The following is a 19,414-nucleotide window of genomic DNA, read 5'->3' as shown; positions in this document are numbered from 1 at the left end:
AAAAGATGATGTGCGAAGGGGGCGAAGGAAGGGGTGGTGGTGGGTACAGGTAAGGTGTCTGAAGGGGAGTGGGCAGAGGGGCGAGACTAAAATTACCCAAGAGCACACTGGGATTGGGGTAAGGTATTTAGTCTAGATAGGGAATCAACATTCTCTGTTACATATTGTTTATAGTCAGACCATTTTACCTCCTTGGTCAGACCAAACAAAACCCCCGAAGTGTATTATTTCCAGTCATATTTTTTCTCCGCGGTTACAGTTATTCCTAGAATGGCGGTGTTTCACAAATAACATACGTAAAGCAGTTTTCGTTCTCATATATTTCATTTATGTAACTACTCAATAGTTTTTGTGTTTTCTTTCGAGATTTGGGTGAGGCGCGGTGGGGGGGGGGGGGGGGTGACGGGTGCGATTTTCTTACTTTTAGTAACACGTCAGCTGTAAGTTGAAGATGTCACTGATTATGTTGTGAATGGTAAGGACGGAAAGGATCAACTTTGGGGGTCTTGGAGGATTAAATAACACTGCATTGGAAACGACCAAGCAGGAACATAATGATCGAATTAAGTATGAAGTAACATTAATAAGAGGAATATTGAAATATTAAACAGTTTTTGCTTAAAGTTATCAATTATACCAAGCTGAAGCTCGCGGTTAATTTTGTAATTATTGTTTAAAATTAGGTTAAACAATAAGCATAAATATTAATTAAGCTTATTTTGTATAACATCGTATTTCAAACTATAACGAAGAAAGTTATGTAGTTTAAGCGGATTAAATTTGAACCTCTGAAATTTATCAGATATATAGTTTTGCCTTCAATGTTATAAGTTATTGCTATTTTTATCACCATCATTTTACTGCTTTAAAATTAATAATGATTTTCAATCTCTTTTGTTTCTTAAATTAATTGTACATAATTGAAAATCAACTATTTCGGAGCTTTCAGTCAAAAGTAACAGTTATTCCTTAGAAAACTTTACTTAAGAATATTAATTTTGCTCGCTAGAATTATTAAAATCCAACTACCTTGTGTATATATCTCTTATTTTATCCTAATAAACATTCCTGTCATTCCAAACCTAATTCTTAGTTAAATGTTAACATTAAAATAAACAAAGCACATTTTAAACAACCACCACCCACGCCTCCACCCCTCTTTTACCAACACACTTTTAAAATATTTTTTATTAATCCATTATATTTTGTTTTTTTTATTATACCATTCTACAGAATTCCTTTCACGATGACCTCATTATAGAAATAAATTCAACTAAACTAATTAAATCCAATCCTTGACATTAACATACAGCAGACTTTACATTCTCTATTGTTAGCTTAATATTGATAACTTTCATTAATTTAATTAATTCCCTGTTTAACTGTTATGATGATTCTAACATCTACACCGGAATACTTACCACAGCTCCTTCAAGCTTGTACACTGTGAGGAGTAAGACAAGATGGCCGCCAACTCTTCATTAGTTAGTTTCCTGTCGTCCCTGATCCACAGCTTCTGGAGAGAACTCAGGATAGAGAGAGAGAGACCAGACTGAAGAATAAGGTTCAGACCAGACTCATCAACTCTAGGAGAGCATTTATCTAGCCACACACAGGAAATAGGAATCTAGAATGAAAGAATAGAGTTACTGATAATAGAGTAGATAGATATATATATATATATATATATATATTAGATTTGGTTAGGATTAGAATGATTATTATGATATTATAAATAATACAAATAACGAAATAAAAATAAAGGAAAGTTAAAGCGATAAACTAGGACATTTAGGTCGTGTTTATTTGTAAGAAGGAATCAGTTATTGGAACGGAAATAAGGGGCTGATTTTAAGGGGAGACAAATATAAGCAGGAATAATTAGATTAGATTAGAGAAAAATAAAGTGGTAATGTAGGATTAAAGGGTTAGTTTTATTGTTTTATAATTAAATTATTAATTGTTGTTATAGCTACTAAGGTTCAATGAAATAAGAATGTGAGGCTACATATTTTTATTTATTAGTTAATATGAAACAAATCTCAATGACGGGTTGAGAATTTTATAAGAAATGGGTAAATAATAGTTGAGATTATCTATCTTTTGAAGAAAAATATTAATCAAATTTATTTGTATTTTTATTTAGAACTTTCAGAAGGAAAATGTAATTAAATGTTATAGGAATCATGAAAAGGAATCTTCTACTCTAACTAATATCAGGTTTTTATTAAGTTTAAGGAGATTTGGAAGAATTATATTTAAATCAATACAGTAGGTTGTTTCTTATAATAAAATGCAATTTAGAGAAGCAGATGTAGATCAAATTCAAGTTTCAAAAGAGAAGATTGATGAGGCTTAAACTCATATTTTAATATACATATTATTTCATTATTGATCCAAATCCGACTATTATCTTGAATTATAATTATTTCCAATTAATACCAATTGTTTAAAGGATGATTTTTTTAAAGGTGATGTCCATCTGTGTTTAGTTATCAAATTCATTCCTAAGTTACGTATCTTCATAGTGACATAACTTCTAGTGGATTTTTTCGAAATATAACATTTTTCTTTCTTTGTGTTTGTAGATATTACTAAATTGTGTATTGCTTATAATCTTAAATTTCTATACTTTATCGTTTATTTCAATTAAATAGTACCATCCGCTTTTTACATTTTATTTTACAAATAATATTGTTATCTGGAAACACATCATATCCTTGAGGGTTTAATTATACTAATTATTTATTCCTTCTTTTCAGTTGCATCGGTTTGGTTGGGTCTTCATTGTCATATTGTAACGCTAACTCAGTCTAAGATTCTGGGGCGTCCAAATATTCCCTGCTGAGGACTGGTGGTGGTATGGAAACAAATGCGGCTTGGATGGTTGTATGTTAGTAAACGACGAGCCTTAAATCTCGCTATTACATGCAAAAGATATAACACATAGATAAACGAGTAAAGAACAAGCGCTGTGTAGATTTCGCAATCTATTACTATAACCAGCCACGGTACAAACAATACATCGGCACGAAGCCCTCAATAATAGGTAGAAAAACATGCACTTAACGATAATGGTCACAAACGAGGTCTCAATACCGAAGTAGAGTCCTATAACGATACGTACAAAAGTGTATAAAAGACGAATACAAGACAGATACAAGTACGACCACAATGGTCGGAGCCAGGGCTACTACCGAACCGAACGATTCAGATCGGGAGCGAAGACTGGTCACAATTCTTGAGGTCTGCTTCAGCTGAGCTGGTGAGCAGACATCACGTGACCTCTAATTATTACGTAATGTAGCCTACGACAAATAGAGGGCGACATATACGATGACCAACGGCATCACACTATCCCCTTCTCAGTCCTTAACTTGTCCCCAAGTTATGAAAACAAAATAGTATAAGGATCGCTAATTAGACACAAATCTAAAATCATACACATACTAATACAAAAAGAAATCCAAAATACATGAATACGTATAAAAGCAAAGTATAGCTAATAGTGCCTGCCATGCACGAGAGCCTATACACACAATAACATTTGATATTAACTCTTAATATGGGTTCAGAACTAACTTTTAAGATAAAAACGTATCGCATGTCAATCTGTACCGACTAAAAAAATATGTCCTAGCTCGACTGCGAAAGAAGAAAGTTACGCAATACGAGAGTAATAGAAGAGTAATATGACCTTACATGCACGTGTTCATACCCTAAAGGAATAACGCGGCTCGCGCGAAAAGTGCAATTTGGACTCATGTGAGGTCACATTCCAGATACAACTAATAAAAGTAAAAACAACTTACGGTGCCGTACATAGATATAAATACATGAAAACAATCCAAGTGAATCAAAACATAACACTCTTGATGTAACACAGAGATCCAAACCACAAAATAAATTGATTGGAAGTCCGCATCAAAATATGAAATGTCCACAAGATTTCCAAAGTAAAAAGATATCATAACGAAACCGGAGGTCCGCATCAAAAGGTGAAATGTCCATAATAATAAGGTGAAATGTCCACAGTAAAAATATATAATAAAGAAACACGTTATTTAACACAAAAGTCCTGATCGAGGGCATCTCTATGGATTAACGGTAAGTCAACAGTTCGCTGGTCTGTGGGGGCAATTCGAATCCCTCCTTCTCCGTGGTAAGGACTGTACCATCTGGGTATTGGACCGTATGTTTTTCCTTCCTGTAAATAACTCCAAGACCAAGGTTTTTTACTTCCGCGTTGATGATGAGTGGAATCCTTGAAGTAACCATCAGGTTCCGCAGACGGGTCAGTTCTTTATCATCCAGAGTTGAATCCGACGATGCTGTTGAAGGGGTTGATGTTGAAGTGGTTGGGGAAGGTGTAGAGCTATCCTCAATGGGTGATGTCAGGGGGGTTGGCGCTCGTCTATCACTGGATCCAAACGAAAGGTCGATAGGTCCGCAGTCTACCGTTGAGGCGGGGGCGTTCTCACACGACTGGTTGCTCGCTTCGATGAGGGCAGCTAACGGATCGAAGGGTGACGGGGGTAGATCCTCGGTGCCAAAAGCCAAAGAAATATCATTTAGCCACTCATTGTTATTCGGTGTCACAGCAGGACTCGACTTTGAATTGGCAATCTGTGGTCCAGTTGATCGTGGCACAATAGGAGCTACCGGTCCTGGCCTCCTTAAACCAAAACGCCTACCTCGCCTACCCCTAAATTCACAGTTTGTGTGATGACTGCGAAGCTGCTTCCATGAAAAAAATAATCGCCCGCACGAAAAACAATCTACTTGTGGTCTACCAATACCACGCCCGAATGGAAGGTTTGCGGACATTGCTCTATCTTTCCAATAAAAACAATAAAGCAGTAAAAATGAAATTATGTAGCCTATGTTCTGACAACACCGGTTCTGGGAGCAGAGTGAGCGTCAGTGGAGAATCAGGGCTTCACCCACTAATAGAGCGAACGTTTACCAGTCCCGGGTCAAAACTAAATATAACTCTACTCGTTGCTTACGTAACGCTTACGTAACCACGAGGCCTCACCAACTCTGTTGGTCTCAACACTCTCTCCAGATGCTAAGCACAATTTAAGACGATCGTGGTGAACGACCTTCGGCCTCGATCGTTCCGACTGTTTTATACGATAAGTTACATCGGATAACTTATTAACTATTAAATATGGGCCTTCCCAATATCTTTGCAACTTAGGAGACAGTCCTTTTTTTTTACTGGGGTTATACAGCCAAACTTTATCACCGACGTTATAATTTTTGGCATTGCTAAGCCTATCATAGGACTTCTTCTGCCTTTCAACTGAGGCATTTGTTTCGATTTTAGCCATTTCATGAACTGTCCTAAGTTTTTCTTCCAATTTACTTACATAGCTAATACTTGAACTAATTTCAACATGGGGAGGGGGTACTAGGAGATCAACTGGGAGATTCATCTCCCTTCCTAACATCATTACACTGGGTGTCTCTCCCGTGGTCTCGTGAACAGAGGAGCGGTACGCCATGGTAACATGGGGCAACCATTCATCCCAATCACGTTGGTTTTCCGAAACAACGGCCGATAACATTGCCTCTAAGGTTCTGTTAAAACGCTCCACCATGCCATCAGATTGGGGGTGAAAGGCTGTGGTACGAGTTTTATCAATACCAAGGAGCTGTGCTAATTCTTTAAACAAATTTGACTCGAAATTTCGGCCCTGGTCAGTATGCAACTGTAGGGGAACACCGAACCTCAACACAAACTGTTCTACAAAGACTCTGGCCACAGTAACTGCCTCCTGGTTTGGGATCGCATAAGCCTCGGTCCACTTAGTAAAGTAGTCCGCTACACACAAAATATATCTATTTCCCGTGTCGGTAACTGGTAAGGGTCCCAATATATCCATGGCCACTCTTTCCATGGGGGCTCCTACCACGTACTTTTGCATACGTGCTCTATGAGATTTAATTGGACCCTTCCTTGAAGAGCATTTTTCACATTGCCGACACCATCTCTCTATATCCTTATGATATCCAGCCCAGTAAAATCTAGATTGGACTCTCCTCATAGTTTTCTTAACACCTAGGTGACCAGCTGTGGCATTACTATGTAACAAAGACATTACCTCATTACGCATGCTTCTAGCCACCACTAATTTCAAGGAGATCTCATTCCCCGACTCAGATTCCCATTTTCGATAAAGAATACCGTTTCTGAGACACAAGACCTTCCACATACCCCAGTAAGTTTTGAAAGTCTTGTTCTCAGCTGAAATCAGCGACCACTGCGGCTTTTCTTTGGAAATAACCATCCAGTCTATGATTCGACTGATGTCGTTATCACCCTGCTGCGCCTTCCTAATGTCTTCTACAGACCACTGGTCCACCCAAGCACCATCTAGCTCTAGCCTGGGAGCAACTATCTCTGGCACAACCTGCCCATTATCTTTTCCACTTTGAGTTGGACTTTCTACTGATGTAGCGGGGTCCATCCCCTTCTCAGCATCTGTCCTAATTTCGCCCAGCCTATCAGTTTGACTCCCACCCTGTTTAGTTTTACTACGGGTTACAACCGTACATACGTGGGTGTCAAGGGTACCCTCACTTTCACTGAGTTGTTGTCCAGTAAGATTTCCCCCAAGATCTTCTACTGTACTTAATTCCGTTTCCTCTAAACGGAGGCAATACCTACAATCTACGCACGGGCGTCGGGAAAGCGCATCTGCATTCCCGTGTTTACTTCCTGGACGGTGCTGAATTTCGTAGTTATAAGTGCCCAGCATTTCAAGCCATCGCGCAATCTGCCCCTCGGGTTGTTTAAAATTAAGTAACCACCTCAAAGCACCATGGTCAGTTCGCACAAGAAATTCAGCACCGTACAGATAATGGTGAAAGTGTTTAATTGATGCTACTATAGCGTACAACTCTTTTCTTGTTACGCAATACCTTCGTTCAGCCTTACTAAACGATTTACTAAAATATGCGATTACTCTTTCTTCTCCTCCCTGGATTTGAGAGAGAACACTACCCAAGCTTTCATTGCTTGCATCTGTGTCAAGAATATACTTGTCACTGGGGGTGGGGAAGGCTAATATAGGAGTAGAGGTTAGGGCTACCTTCAAGGCGTTAAATGCTTCTTCGCATTCCTCATTCCACAGAAATCTTTTTCCCTTTTCTGTCAAACGATGTAAAGGACGTGCAATAAGAGTGAAGTTTTTAACAAACTTCCTGTAATAAGAACATAAACCTACAAATCCTCTCACGTCACGAACACAATTTGGCCTTGGCCAATTTTTAACAACAGCCACCTTTGACGGATCAGTCGAAACTCCGTCCTTGCTAACTACGTGTCCAAGAAACTCCACTTTTTGTTTGAAAAGAAAACATTTCTTAGGCGACAGTTTCAGTCCCGCTAATTTGAACCTCGTAAAAACATCATCTATGGCAGCAATGTGTTCCTCGAAATTCTTTCCAAAAATAATTACATCGTCTAGATAGACTAAACATGTTTGCCACTGCAAACCAGATAAAATTTTCTCCATCAATCTTTCAAAGGTGGCTGGTGCATTGCAAAGCCCGAACGGCATGACACAAAATTGATATAGACCACTGTGGGTGATAAAAGCGGTCTTTTCCCTATCAGACTCGTCCATTTCGACCTGCCAGTAGCCACTCGCTAGGTCGAGGGTCGTAAACCATGTGCAGCCATTAAGACTATCTAAGGAGTCATCGATTCTAGGGATCGGGTAGCTATCTTTAGTGGTAATATCGTTAAGCCTACGATAATCTACACAAAAACGAGTTGATCCATCTTTCTTTTTAACTAATACAACTGGAGACGCCCATGGGCTAGATGAAGGTTCAATCACCCCCCGCTTTAACATATCTGAAACCTCGTTAGCCGCATCCTCTCTTTTATTCAGAGGCAGTCTTCTAGCATGTTGTTTAATAGGGGCCACCTCTTTAGTTGGAATTTTGTGTTTCACAATATCAGTCCTTCCTAAATCCTCCTTACATTTTGCAAAAATACTCTCATGCTTCAGAAGAAGCCTCCTAACTGAAGCTTTTTGATTTTCATCAAGTGATCCTTCCAAAGAGTTGTACAGCCCTAAAATGTGCTGTGGTAAGTCAGTGACTCCCCCACCCTCAGTGGAAGTGTCACCCTCCGTGTTTTGTACCGATAAAACTTCCTCTACAGGCTCACACGTGGCCGCCGTAACTCCTTCATACACCGTGACCGGCACTGAATCTACATTAATCATGCGTATTGGTACCACGTGACTCTGGGGATTAACCACAGCTTTAGCTACCATAATCGAGTGTTTCTTTACAAAACTTTCACAAGGCTCTACAATAAACTCTGTTCCGTCTAATTTATTGGCAAGTTTACCTGGTACTACAATTTCCTGGCCTGGACTTATGCAGACTGTCTCAGCTACCGTGATTCTATTCACTACGTTACTAGGGGCATTCAATCTCTCGTTGCCGAAACATTGAACCACAATATTCCCAATTTTTATCTGACCAAGGCCTAGATCTATTTGGCACTTGTATTTTGAGAGGAAATCACACCCTAATATGAAATCAGAAGATATGTCTGCAACCCACACCGGGTGGCTGGCCGAAAAATCTCCCATCTTCAATGAAAAATTACCACAACCGAACAACGGTATACTTCGATCATCGGCCATAACCAAGTCCTCTCCAGTTCTCTCTAACTTTGGCCGTGCACTCTGAACAATTTCCTGATACATACTACGTTTCACCACACAAATATTTGCACCCGTATCAATCAAGCTATCTAAAGTCCTACCATGGATTTGTATTCTTGCGTACAATCCATCTCTATTATTCTTTTCACTAAGTGACGTAACAAAGGGCCTTTTGGAACCACTAGCCGACTCATGGCCCGCTGAACCGGCTTTTACTAGTTTCCCGAGTTATGACTTGTCCCATTGTTATCAGATACTTTTGGTTTTGGACAATCACGAGCAAAATGCCCAACTTCTTTGCAGTTGTAACACTTGTTGTCCCTGGTCATTTTCCTACTCTCTCTCTTACGAGGCTTTTCCAAATTCCCGTGACTCTTCTCTAACGATTTAAAACATTCCTGGATTTTAGCTACCATTTTCTCTACAACTTGATCTAAATTACTCTGTACCTCTTTCGCCAGTTTCTGGTCAGTATCAGGGGGGCCTGACACAGATCTAAGTAACCTTCTACTATTTCTCTGATTTTCAGCATGTTGAAATGTTTCAAATTCAATTGCTGTTTTTACTGCGCTGTCCAAACATTTTGGGCGAGACTGATAAATTCCCCATCGCATGTCAGTATCAGCCAGCGCATCAATAAAATGATCTTTTGCCAAGGTCTCTTGTAAATCATACTTAGCTTCAGGGTAGGCTAATTTAACCAATCTCCGGACTGACTGCGCTAATTCTGGAAGGTTTTCACCTTTCTTTCTTTGTTTATTCTTTAACTGAGCACGGAATAATTCCGTTTGATTTTGTGACCCAAAACGTTTGGACAGGGCGGCAACAAGCGAATCGTAATTACGACGCATCGAGGTATCAAGGTCGCCTAATACTGACAGCGCCTCACCTCTTAAGGAAGTGGCAAGATGCATTCCTTTAGAAAGGGGATCCCATCTATTCATTTCTGCTATCAATTCAAACTGTACAATGTAATCATTCCATTCACTACTCCCGTCAAATGCTACGGGGCGTACTTCCGTTCTCTTTGGGTATATACGGGAATCTGAGGGAGGTACAGGCAAATCATTAGAATGGTATGTAACGGGCGGGGAATATTCCCCCAACTGCACATTTCTATCCGAGTTGTTGATAACTTGCCTATCATTCAGTTGATCATCTTCAATTCTCCTATAACTTCTACCAGCCTCCCTATTCACATAATGGCCAGCTCCATGGCGACTTACGGAGGGACGGTGGTCCAATTCGTAACTATAATTATTACATTTACACCATTCGCCTACACTAGGATAACGTTTCCTATCGTCTGCTCTATCTAACCCCTCTAGAACTGACCTAGAATTACCTGCACCACTGATCAAATATTTATCTCTATACACTGTATCCTCACTAGGGTAACGGATCCTAGAGAGGGAATCACCCCTCGAAATTCCACTTGGCCCCGGGCCAGTTACACCACCCCGTGGCATACTGTCAGTCCCAGACTGACGAATTTCGTAACGCGCAGCCCTTGGCTGCAAGTCCTCCACCCCATATTGGGTCGCATTTCTTGTGTCAATTTCCCTGGAACCTCGTCCAGGTACGCCCCCTAATGGCATATGATCAGCCCTAGACTGATATAAATTGTACCCTGCAGTCCCTGACTGCGAATGCCTGACCCCCATATGGGCGGGACTTGACGTGTCCCTTTCTCTATACGATAAACCATCACCAAAATTGATCAACGGTGCATTCTCCCTATTAGACACAGTTCTACTGAAACCATTTCCCAGATCAAGTTTAACTACACTATTTGAAATAAAATTACGAGGGCATTCAGTAGGAGGCAAATTTGCCCTCCTCTCACTCACACCATCGTCCACATGCCGGGGCTGCAGGTTTCTTTCTCTCTCCTCAAAATCACGAGAAACCCTCATACTTATGTCACCCGTCGCAGACGGAGACCTAGCAGCCCCGAAGCTTGCTTCGCTATAACGCTTAGGCCCATTTAAGTAATGATTACGAGAATTTGAAAAATACTCACGTGGTAGCGTACTGCCATCCAAGCCGCCGTCACTGGGGACGCACTCATCTACCACCATCCAATCCTGATTACACAAAACATTCCCATTCTGAATCTCACTAAGTGTGGGTTCTTCGCGAACTCTGTTTTCAAACTGTGAGCCCGAACAGGGTGCAACACTCTGTTCCCTACAGGAAACCAGTTCCTGCCTTGACACACAGGTGTCCGAATCAAAGCTAATTAAATCATTCATGCTCAACAGAAAACAGAATCCGATCGCTTGCCACCAATGTAACGCTAACTCAGTCTAAGATTCTGGGGCGTCCAAATATTCCCTGCTGAGGACTGGTGGTGGTATGGAAACAAATGCGGCTTGGATGGTTGTATGTTAGTAAACGACGAGCCTTAAATCTCGCTATTACATGCAAAAGATATAACACATAGATAAACGAGTAAAGAACAAGCGCTGTGTAGATTTCGCAATCTATTACTATAACCAGCCACGGTACAAACAATACATCGGCACGAAGCCCTCAATAATAGGTAGAAAAACATGCACTTAACGATAATGGTCACAAACGAGGTCTCAATACCGAAGTAGAGTCCTATAACGATACGTACAAAAGTGTATAAAAGACGAATACAAGACAGATACAAGTACGACCACAATGGTCGGAGCCAGGGCTACTACCGAACCGAACGATTCAGATCGGGAGCGAAGACTGGTCACAATTCTTGAGGTCTGCTTCAGCTGAGCTGGTGAGCAGACATCACGTGACCTCTAATTATTACGTAATGTAGCCTACGACAAATAGAGGGCGACATATACGATGACCAACGGCATCACACTATCTTCTGTTATTATGGAGTTCAGCGGGTGTGAACAGTTAGCGGACAAATGTAGATTAACAAACACGAGAGATAAATCAGTTAATGAGTTTAATGAGAGGCTGGCGCCCTTTTAATACTAGAGGTATGACTCTGGTTTACGTCTGCTACTGAGTAAATTAAGTGGCGCAATTTTAATTTCAAAACCATTTTACTTTTTAATTTCATGTGGCCATAAGTCTATTGGCTTTGAAATGATGTACGGGTTTTATAACTAAGTGGGCAAAATTAAGACAAAACCAGCTGTGAGTGCAACACCACGATCTAGTTGCTTCTGGAAAAACATGGACGAACGGTTTCATTTTAATAACTATTTATTTCATTTATTATTATTAAACTTAATTGGAAAACTGTTTTATAGAGGCTCAAACTCAAAGCTCTAGGTCATATTCAGTATATAACATTTAACTAATAATAAGTTAGGCTATTAAAAAGGCTAACATTATTTCAGTCAGCCTGCTCGGTAAAAAACTGCAGGTTTCTCACATAATTGGCTCAAATGTCCGACCTAAAAGATTTAGTAAGCTTGGTGATTATAATAATCATTTTGGAATGTCATAGATTTACTTGTATGAAGGCCTAGGCTATAGCAGTAAAAGACAATGTTATGTACGATTAAAATTGAGTTGAATCATTTTCTGTGATTTAAGATTTTTGAAGAGATAACAAAGTTTCTACAGTTTGTCTATGGATACTTTTTGTTAGCTAGAATGAAGTAATTGTTTTCGTAGAAAAGGTTTAGCATCAGCTCACCTTCAATGTTAATCGCTAGTCTTATTCCTTGCTTAAGTTAAGATCCCTAAAGAAAACTCAGTGTCTCGATTGTGTTCTATTCAATTCCTTTATAGTTAAGATATGCTTAAACTTGACTTTTTTGATAATCAGTCGACAACTAGGCTAAGATCTTCATTATTTATGACTCAGATTTGCTAAGCATGTCCAGCTCTTGCTAAAAGTAGTAATTCTAGATTTTCGCTGGGTGATGTTTGAGATTTCTAACATAACCTAACTTTATTACTTATAGCCTATTGCATACCTAACTAAGTTTGACCTGGCCTTTGTACACATCCTAGCCTATGCCTCTATATCTTACCGTCAAATTATCTCACTGATCAATAATTGCTGTTTTAACTATTAACAGCGGTTCCTCTCCATTAAATAATTCATCTTAATAACCACTCTACAAGTCAATGGTAACAAACAACCCCCACGAATATGGTACGTCTGCAACTCCACTATTATAACACTAAACCATTCATTGTCACTAGTGATATACACCTATATGTGAACAGGTAATTCAATAGCATGAGTCACCGATATTCATAGACAGGTGTTTCCTAGCTTTTCGCGGGTGATATTTGAGATTTATGACAGACATTTTTGCGCCAATAGAAATAAATGTACGTAACGTAATGCATGCCTGGTGGAAACAGACAGTTTAAAAACTGACGTCAATTGGATAGTAACGAAGGTGTCGAGGAAGTGAATAATACAACACAACCTCTATCAAGTAGATCAAACTATCATTGACATTTCCCCTAGGGGTGGGGTGTTAGCCCCCCCCCCACAACCAACGGTTACAATTTGGGCCAAAAGCATATGTACACATTCCCCCACCCTAATATCTGCTAGTGGATGCATAAACGAACAATAAACACAAATTGAATACCGTCTGTTTCAAATGATTTAAAGGCAGGCGCGTAGCCAAGGAGAGGGGGGGGAACGACCGCCCTCCCCTTGAGAATATTGTTTGTATTTTTTTATGATGTCGCTAGTAAAATTGCAAAATAAAAAATGCTTAGATGCAACTAACAAGGCCCGGGAAGTGCCATTTCCAGCGATCTGGGAGGCATTTTCGGCCAAAATTTCCTTCTACGCTTCGCGCCGACTTATAGTGGAGCTCCGCTTAATGGCAAATTCCTCGCTACGCCCCTTGTGAAGGAGTACATGTTTTATCCCCTCCCGACCAAACCTCTTTTTTAATGAATTACATTCCATGTCAGTGCTGGATTATTCAGCTAAATCTTTGCAGCAAAGAGAGTGTTAGGCTATCAAACGATGTTTTGTCTTTTCACTTACCTCGTAATTGCTCAAATCTAAATACTATGGCGACATTTCACCAATAATGTTCATAGTCAATTCATGTGGACCCTCCCCCCCCCCCCCCCTTTTCTTCTTCCCTTCACTTAGTACCATCCTCATCAAGAAAAGTTTATTTTTTGAGATAAAATAATTGAAATTTATATCGACATTTTGATATAAGAATTTCTAGTAAAAAGGCGAAAATTCAAAACAAAAAAAGAAATCGACATTTTACACGAAGGGAATTAAAGAAGAGGTCGAAATAAATCGAAGAACTTAAGTTTAATTTTTAGATAAAGTAGTCTAGTGTTGAGAATTTCAGGTTAAATTAAAGAAGGCAATTTTAAGACAAACTTGATATTCAAGAAAAGGGTTTCAATTTGGAGAAATAGTTGAAATTCCCAAAAATATTCAAAATTGTCCGGATAAAGTAGCCAACATTTTGATATGGAAATTTGGAAAATGTTCAGTATTGATGTGGGTCACAGTAATGACGAAATGTGTATTGTTTGCAGGGGCGTATCCAGGATTTTCCACTAGAGGGCGTCAGGCATGAATGATCCCCGTCCTGGGGGATGGGTCTAAGGGGAGGGGTGGACAATTTTTGCTTTCGAAGAAGGGCTGAAATGCAAAATGGTGCCATATGTGATCCTTTTTTTCGACCTTAATAATAAGCAACATTTCCAGTAAAAATGGACACAAAATGCACAATTTAGTATGGCTGGCATGTCACTTAGTGTTTGTAAAACTTGTGCCCGACTGGGAAATCTGGTGATTGCCAAGTTTCACCATCAAAGCCTTTAAGAAATTTATGAATTTTACTTTAGTTTATCAATGATTTACAACATGAAGTTTGGCAACAACAGCAAAATGGTCTGACTGTACAGTGGTTGCATTACTGCTAAATTTGACTGAAATCGATGCAGAGATAATTACTTCTCTTCCATTGGGTTAAGAAATGTCATCCTTCGTGGATGCTTGCGACTGTAGATGTTGAAACTTCGAACCGGAACGGAACCACTCACCAGCGCATCGTGCATAAAAGTGACTGACTGATTTCTTTCCCTACAAAGATGGGGGCATTGAGTAATAAACCGCTGCAGTTTAGGTTTAGCCAAATCCTGATAAAAAAAATCTGTGACATTATAGGTATTCTTTTAATGTCAATTATCAAAAAATAATTTAACGTATTTAACTATTATCTGGAAAAAATGTACAAAAATTGTTTAAGTATGACTTAAATATTTATAACATAGGCATAATGAATGCTTTTATCTGCAAGATATTTAAAATCTTGTGTTCAGTGTTGTTTGCAAAAAAAAAAGAGGTTTTGACGCGAGCGGTCGTTGCCTAAAAATTAAATACTATAATACTATAATAACGTCTTATCGTGTTAGCAAAGTATGATTAGTAATTTGAAAATCGAGGTCAAGAAAAATTGTACACAAAAAATTTGAGGCATAAAAGGTCAGCAGAAATAAATTTCGTGAATGGACAGGTCAAAATTTTTGCCTCGATATACAGTAACCTCACGTGTTATGCACGGAGCTATTATGGGCTTCCCTCAGGCAGCCCAGAGGCCTTATACACGCCCTGTGCTACGCGATAATACAAACACAATTACCATCTATGTTTCCAAAACTATTATGCCGCCGAAGTTCGCCAGAACCTTTTTTGGCAAACAAAAAATAAAGCATACGGGAGGGGGGGGGGGGTGTTGAGCGATCACCGACATCTCACATAAAGGTCGTCATCAATTTTTTTTTTTTTTGGCTAAACTTTTTTTTTTTTTGGGTGACGACCAATAGGGGGCGCGCCTGTTGCGCCCCCTGGATACGCCCCTGGTTTGTTTAATTGGGATGCCTCCCGACCACCTCCCGCAACCATTCATTTTTTTTGCTCCCTTCCTACGCCAATCAAGTGATTTGTCACATGTCTACAAAGATATGGGGAAGGGTGTAGAACATAAAGGAGGGGGTACATCTTGTGGCTAATTTGTGTATATTTCTGATTAAGTCCATAAGCGGTAAGTTTGCCTCTCCAATCCTGAAAACGGATCAACTCTCCTGTATGGTTTAGTACCCAGTAACGTGGGTTCACATTCCAAAATTCTCCCGATCAATTTAGGAAGGGGAATGAACCTTTATGGCCAGACTATACGTGGCGAAAGTTATGATGGTGTTGCTGTTGAGTCGTTGAATGCAATTCCATGTAGGGTGTTGTGGAGGGGGGGGGGGGCCTCCGGCAGAAACAATTTTGAGGCGTATTTAGACTATAAATGTCGTCTAAACTTAAGGTTGTGCTAAAGAATACTAGTGTAAAGTTTGAAAACTGAACTAACAGATGTTAAAATCACTATTGTTCAATTGCATGGAAATCAGAAAATACAGTCTTGCCCGTTCAGTTATTTGGTAAATAGCCGTTGGGTGGACATGTTGCCCAACCAGTTATTATTCCTATATACAACAATGCCTGACAAAGAGGTACACATTATAGCATGTTACCTACATGTAGCCATGTACCACATCTTAATATCAGATATATAGGCTATCTACTACGGTACTTTACATATAACAGGGCATATATCGTTATTGTCATACACTGATGAGAGGCTACCTATTGGGCCTTTAGATGAAACGAATCGAAGGACTCAAACAATGGGACCCCTTCTCGACCCCCAATTGTAAATATGATTTCAAGGGTGGAGGGGGGGGGGGGTTGGAGCAGTAAATCTCAAATTCCTCACGATTGACTTGGGTGGGGCCTTCACTGTTATGGAAAGGCTAGAATGGAAAGAAGAATTTAAAAAAAAAAAGTGGCGGTGTGTTGGTTAGGTCTTAAATTGGCTCCATACAACATTATTGCCAATAAATATTTTAGGGTAAAGTCTGAGGGGGGGGGGGGGACTGGGACGGGTGAACACCCGTAGCAGTGGCCTTCTTCTCAGCTGAATGTAACATCACAGACCTGTCAACCTGTTTGACCCCAAAATAGGGAGAATAACATTTTTCAGGGCCAAAAAATAGGGAGATTAAGGGAAAATAGGGAGGTTGGTAATTTTCAACTGAAATGATATAAATACTCCTAACGTGTAGTTTACAGTACCGCTCACGTATAACTGGACATGGGGACGCCTACAGGATCGTATAAAGACGTTGACAAACAAAATGCCGCGTAGATACCGCGTGTAATCCCTGTGCGAGTTTATACGCAGGAAATGCTATTGTGCTCCATGAATAGTCGCCGAAAGAATTTGTGAGATGTTTGAAACAGCCGTTTCTTAAATCGTAGTTAAAGACGTAATATTCACCTAGCTGCGAATAGGACGCATGTAAAGTGTTCGTCGGCATAGAACTTAACTGTTTTTCGACGTATACAAATATCCTAAATGCGAACTGCACACAAATGGTACGCCGCGCCACGTATACATACAAGTTAAGTGTATATATATATATATATATATATATATGTATATATATATATATATATATATATATATTAAACTGAGTGCACCATGGCATATGCACAGTGCACGCCGTACTAATGTACTGTATTCAGGACTCTACCAAGGCCAACGTACATTGCGTGAAGTCCGAGAACTGACGAAGCAGCCTGCTATTGGTTGAGAGTCCCGCACAGCACTGTGTCAGTCGTAACGTGTTTGTAAACAATCAATCTATTTTTAGATTACACTTAATACGCGAATAAGCATAGGACTAACTGTTGGCTATTTTCAGAAATGTCGCAAGTGATGAAACATTAAAAAACCGTGAGAATAGAATATGAAACAGGGAGGCCGGATGATTTGGGTAAAAACCGGGAGTCTCCCGGTAAAACTGGGGGAGTTGACGGGTCTGCATCGCCCGCCCCCCCCTCCGAATTCCATATCCTAGTGTATAATTTGGAAATTTTCTCAAATGCTTTCATCTCGTCATTTCAAAAGATTTTAGAAATGTTAAAGTATTGACCATTTTCCAAGCTTGTAGTTAAACAATAGCCTATCCAGGCTGAAAAAAATATCTAAGACATGTTTATCTTGCTGTCTTGATGGCACTTTCAAGCTGCTGTACTATGCTATTCTATGAACACAACTTTAGCAGACAAATGTCAAGGTGCAAATGATAAAATGACATTTTGCAGCATAATGTTGAAGTCCTCACTTATTAGATCTAAGGAATTTGCCATTTTGTGGTAAATTGCTATTATTTCAAATGGAAGATTGACCATTTATCTGAAAAATAGGGGAATTTCCCTCGTAGGCATGGAAAACGACTTGAACAAGTCTCATTTTCAAAATCTAAACAAACCAACGCCACAGTGTAAACAGCGTTTGGAGAACGGTTGAATGGTTGTACTTCCCTGTTTGTTTGAAATGATTCCCCGAAGCTACAGTACAGGCTTAAATATGAAGGTATTGCAACATATTCCAGATGGTGAACATGATACTGAAAGAAACAGACGGAATATATTACAATTGTCAAAGAAGAAATCCCACGTATCAGTTGAGTTCCTTTCATAGCGTTAGGTTGTGCACGTACAAGGATTGGCTCACAGGCCATCATAACGTTCAACGTTATGGCTTAGGTCTTCTCTAGTCATATAACCTAAGTGCAGCCTAATTTAGGCCTAGTCTAATGATTTTAGTTATAATATTCAATAGTATGCAATACCAGCATAAAGCGTGACCTATACTCAGCACAATGTAGCACTAGCTGAAGTATGGTGATGCTTGCCTGCTATAGTTGGTTACAAGTTGAAGGGGAGGTTTTCCTTCTTCAAATAATTTGATCATATTATTCATTTAAGAAGTGTTCTGCATTTGCGAGATCATCCAACTGTCTGAAAGGTTTTAGCCAAATTAAGTCATAAAAACCTATTCTTAAAGTACTCTGGAGTTGTTTCCTCTCCTGGGATATTGTGGATTTAAGTGCTAACCTGCCAGTGGGTAAAGGTCAAATGAAGCGCAAGGTTTTCCAGAGATTGAGATTCAATATCATATGCAAGCGTTATTGTAGTTTGTGTCACCCAAAATACTGCAATGCTTTACACCACCCATACTGGTCCAAGACAACCCATTATTGGAACATATCCAGAATTTCCAGGGTTTTTGCTGGTAATGCTCAGTTCCTATTGACGTATCTTCAGCTTCAATATCACAAATCAAATATGCACTTTTACATAATTTACTTACTAAAAGTGTAGGGGTCTTTACAGCTAGCATGTGAAGTTGATTGCCCACAAAGACTGCTGTAGTGTCACATTGCTATCTGAATGCAAAAGTTCCTAAGAACTTTCAAAAAGATTCAGAAACCAAACACTGTACCGGTAATTTACTGTATATTCACTAAATTAAAAATATCAATGATTGGATCAAAGTGGAACTGCTACCATGGGTTTTTCTTTGTTGTGAGTATCCTTTTGTTTCTGAAGTATTCTGAAATATCTGAATAATATCATGTTAGTGTTTCACTTTTGATTTAGAAGTCATTGAGGCTCGAACGGCTCCATGATGTAATAATTCAACCGTAGGAAGACACCCTCTAGTGAATATGAAGACGGAGACTGTACTGGAGATCAGGACCCATGACCCTATCAAACTTCTTTCAGTACCTGTACCCTACACTTTTAGAGGCACAGAGTTCCATAGGAATGGTAAGAATGAAGTAATCTGGTTGTTGTGACTTTATACACCAAAACTGCTGGCTACCGCTAGCAACAGTGGCGAAGGGGCGACCCCCCCCACCCT

The 19,414-nt window shown here is 39.6% G+C and overlaps 3 protein-coding genes across 28 annotated transcripts in view; 1 reads left to right on the top strand and 2 right to left on the bottom strand.

Moving 5' to 3' along the window:
• The window catches only part of LOC139970082 (uncharacterized), an 892,672-nt gene that overhangs the window by 252,530 nt on the left and 620,728 nt on the right, over positions 1–19,414 (top strand). Inside the window, exons 1-2 of one of the 21 annotated variants that reach the window (XM_071975735.1) lie at positions 17,578–18,079; positions 19,150–19,320. The exons of 18 other annotated variants lie outside the window; for them this stretch is intronic. The gene's annotated coding sequence lies outside the window, so the exon portion shown is untranslated. Of the gene's footprint in view, positions 1–17,577; positions 19,321–19,414 lie in introns of those variants that run through there. 2 more of the 21 variants (XM_071975736.1, XM_071975734.1) reach the window with 2 other exon arrangements.
• LOC139970035 (NLR family CARD domain-containing protein 4-like) overlaps positions 1–19,414 on the bottom strand; it is a 545,770-nt gene that overhangs the window by 413,149 nt on the left and 113,207 nt on the right. The window lies entirely within an intron of this gene.
• The window catches only part of LOC139970054 (uncharacterized), a 116,541-nt gene that overhangs the window by 37,835 nt on the left and 59,292 nt on the right, over positions 1–19,414 (bottom strand). For all 3 annotated transcript variants that reach the window (XM_071975668.1, XM_071975669.1, XM_071975670.1), the window contains exon 6: positions 1,422–1,627. In XM_071975668.1, the coding sequence (XP_071831769.1) occupies positions 1,422–1,627 (206 nt within the window). The remainder of the gene's footprint in view (positions 1–1,421; positions 1,628–19,414) is intronic.

The sequence above is a fragment of the Apostichopus japonicus genome, chromosome 7 (assembly GCF_037975245.1).
Source record: "Apostichopus japonicus isolate 1M-3 chromosome 7, ASM3797524v1, whole genome shotgun sequence".
NCBI classification, from domain to species: Eukaryota; Metazoa; Echinodermata; class Holothuroidea; order Aspidochirotida; family Stichopodidae; genus Apostichopus; species Apostichopus japonicus.
Note: the sequence above shows the minus strand (reverse complement) of the source record. Positions and strands in the feature narration are given on the sequence as shown.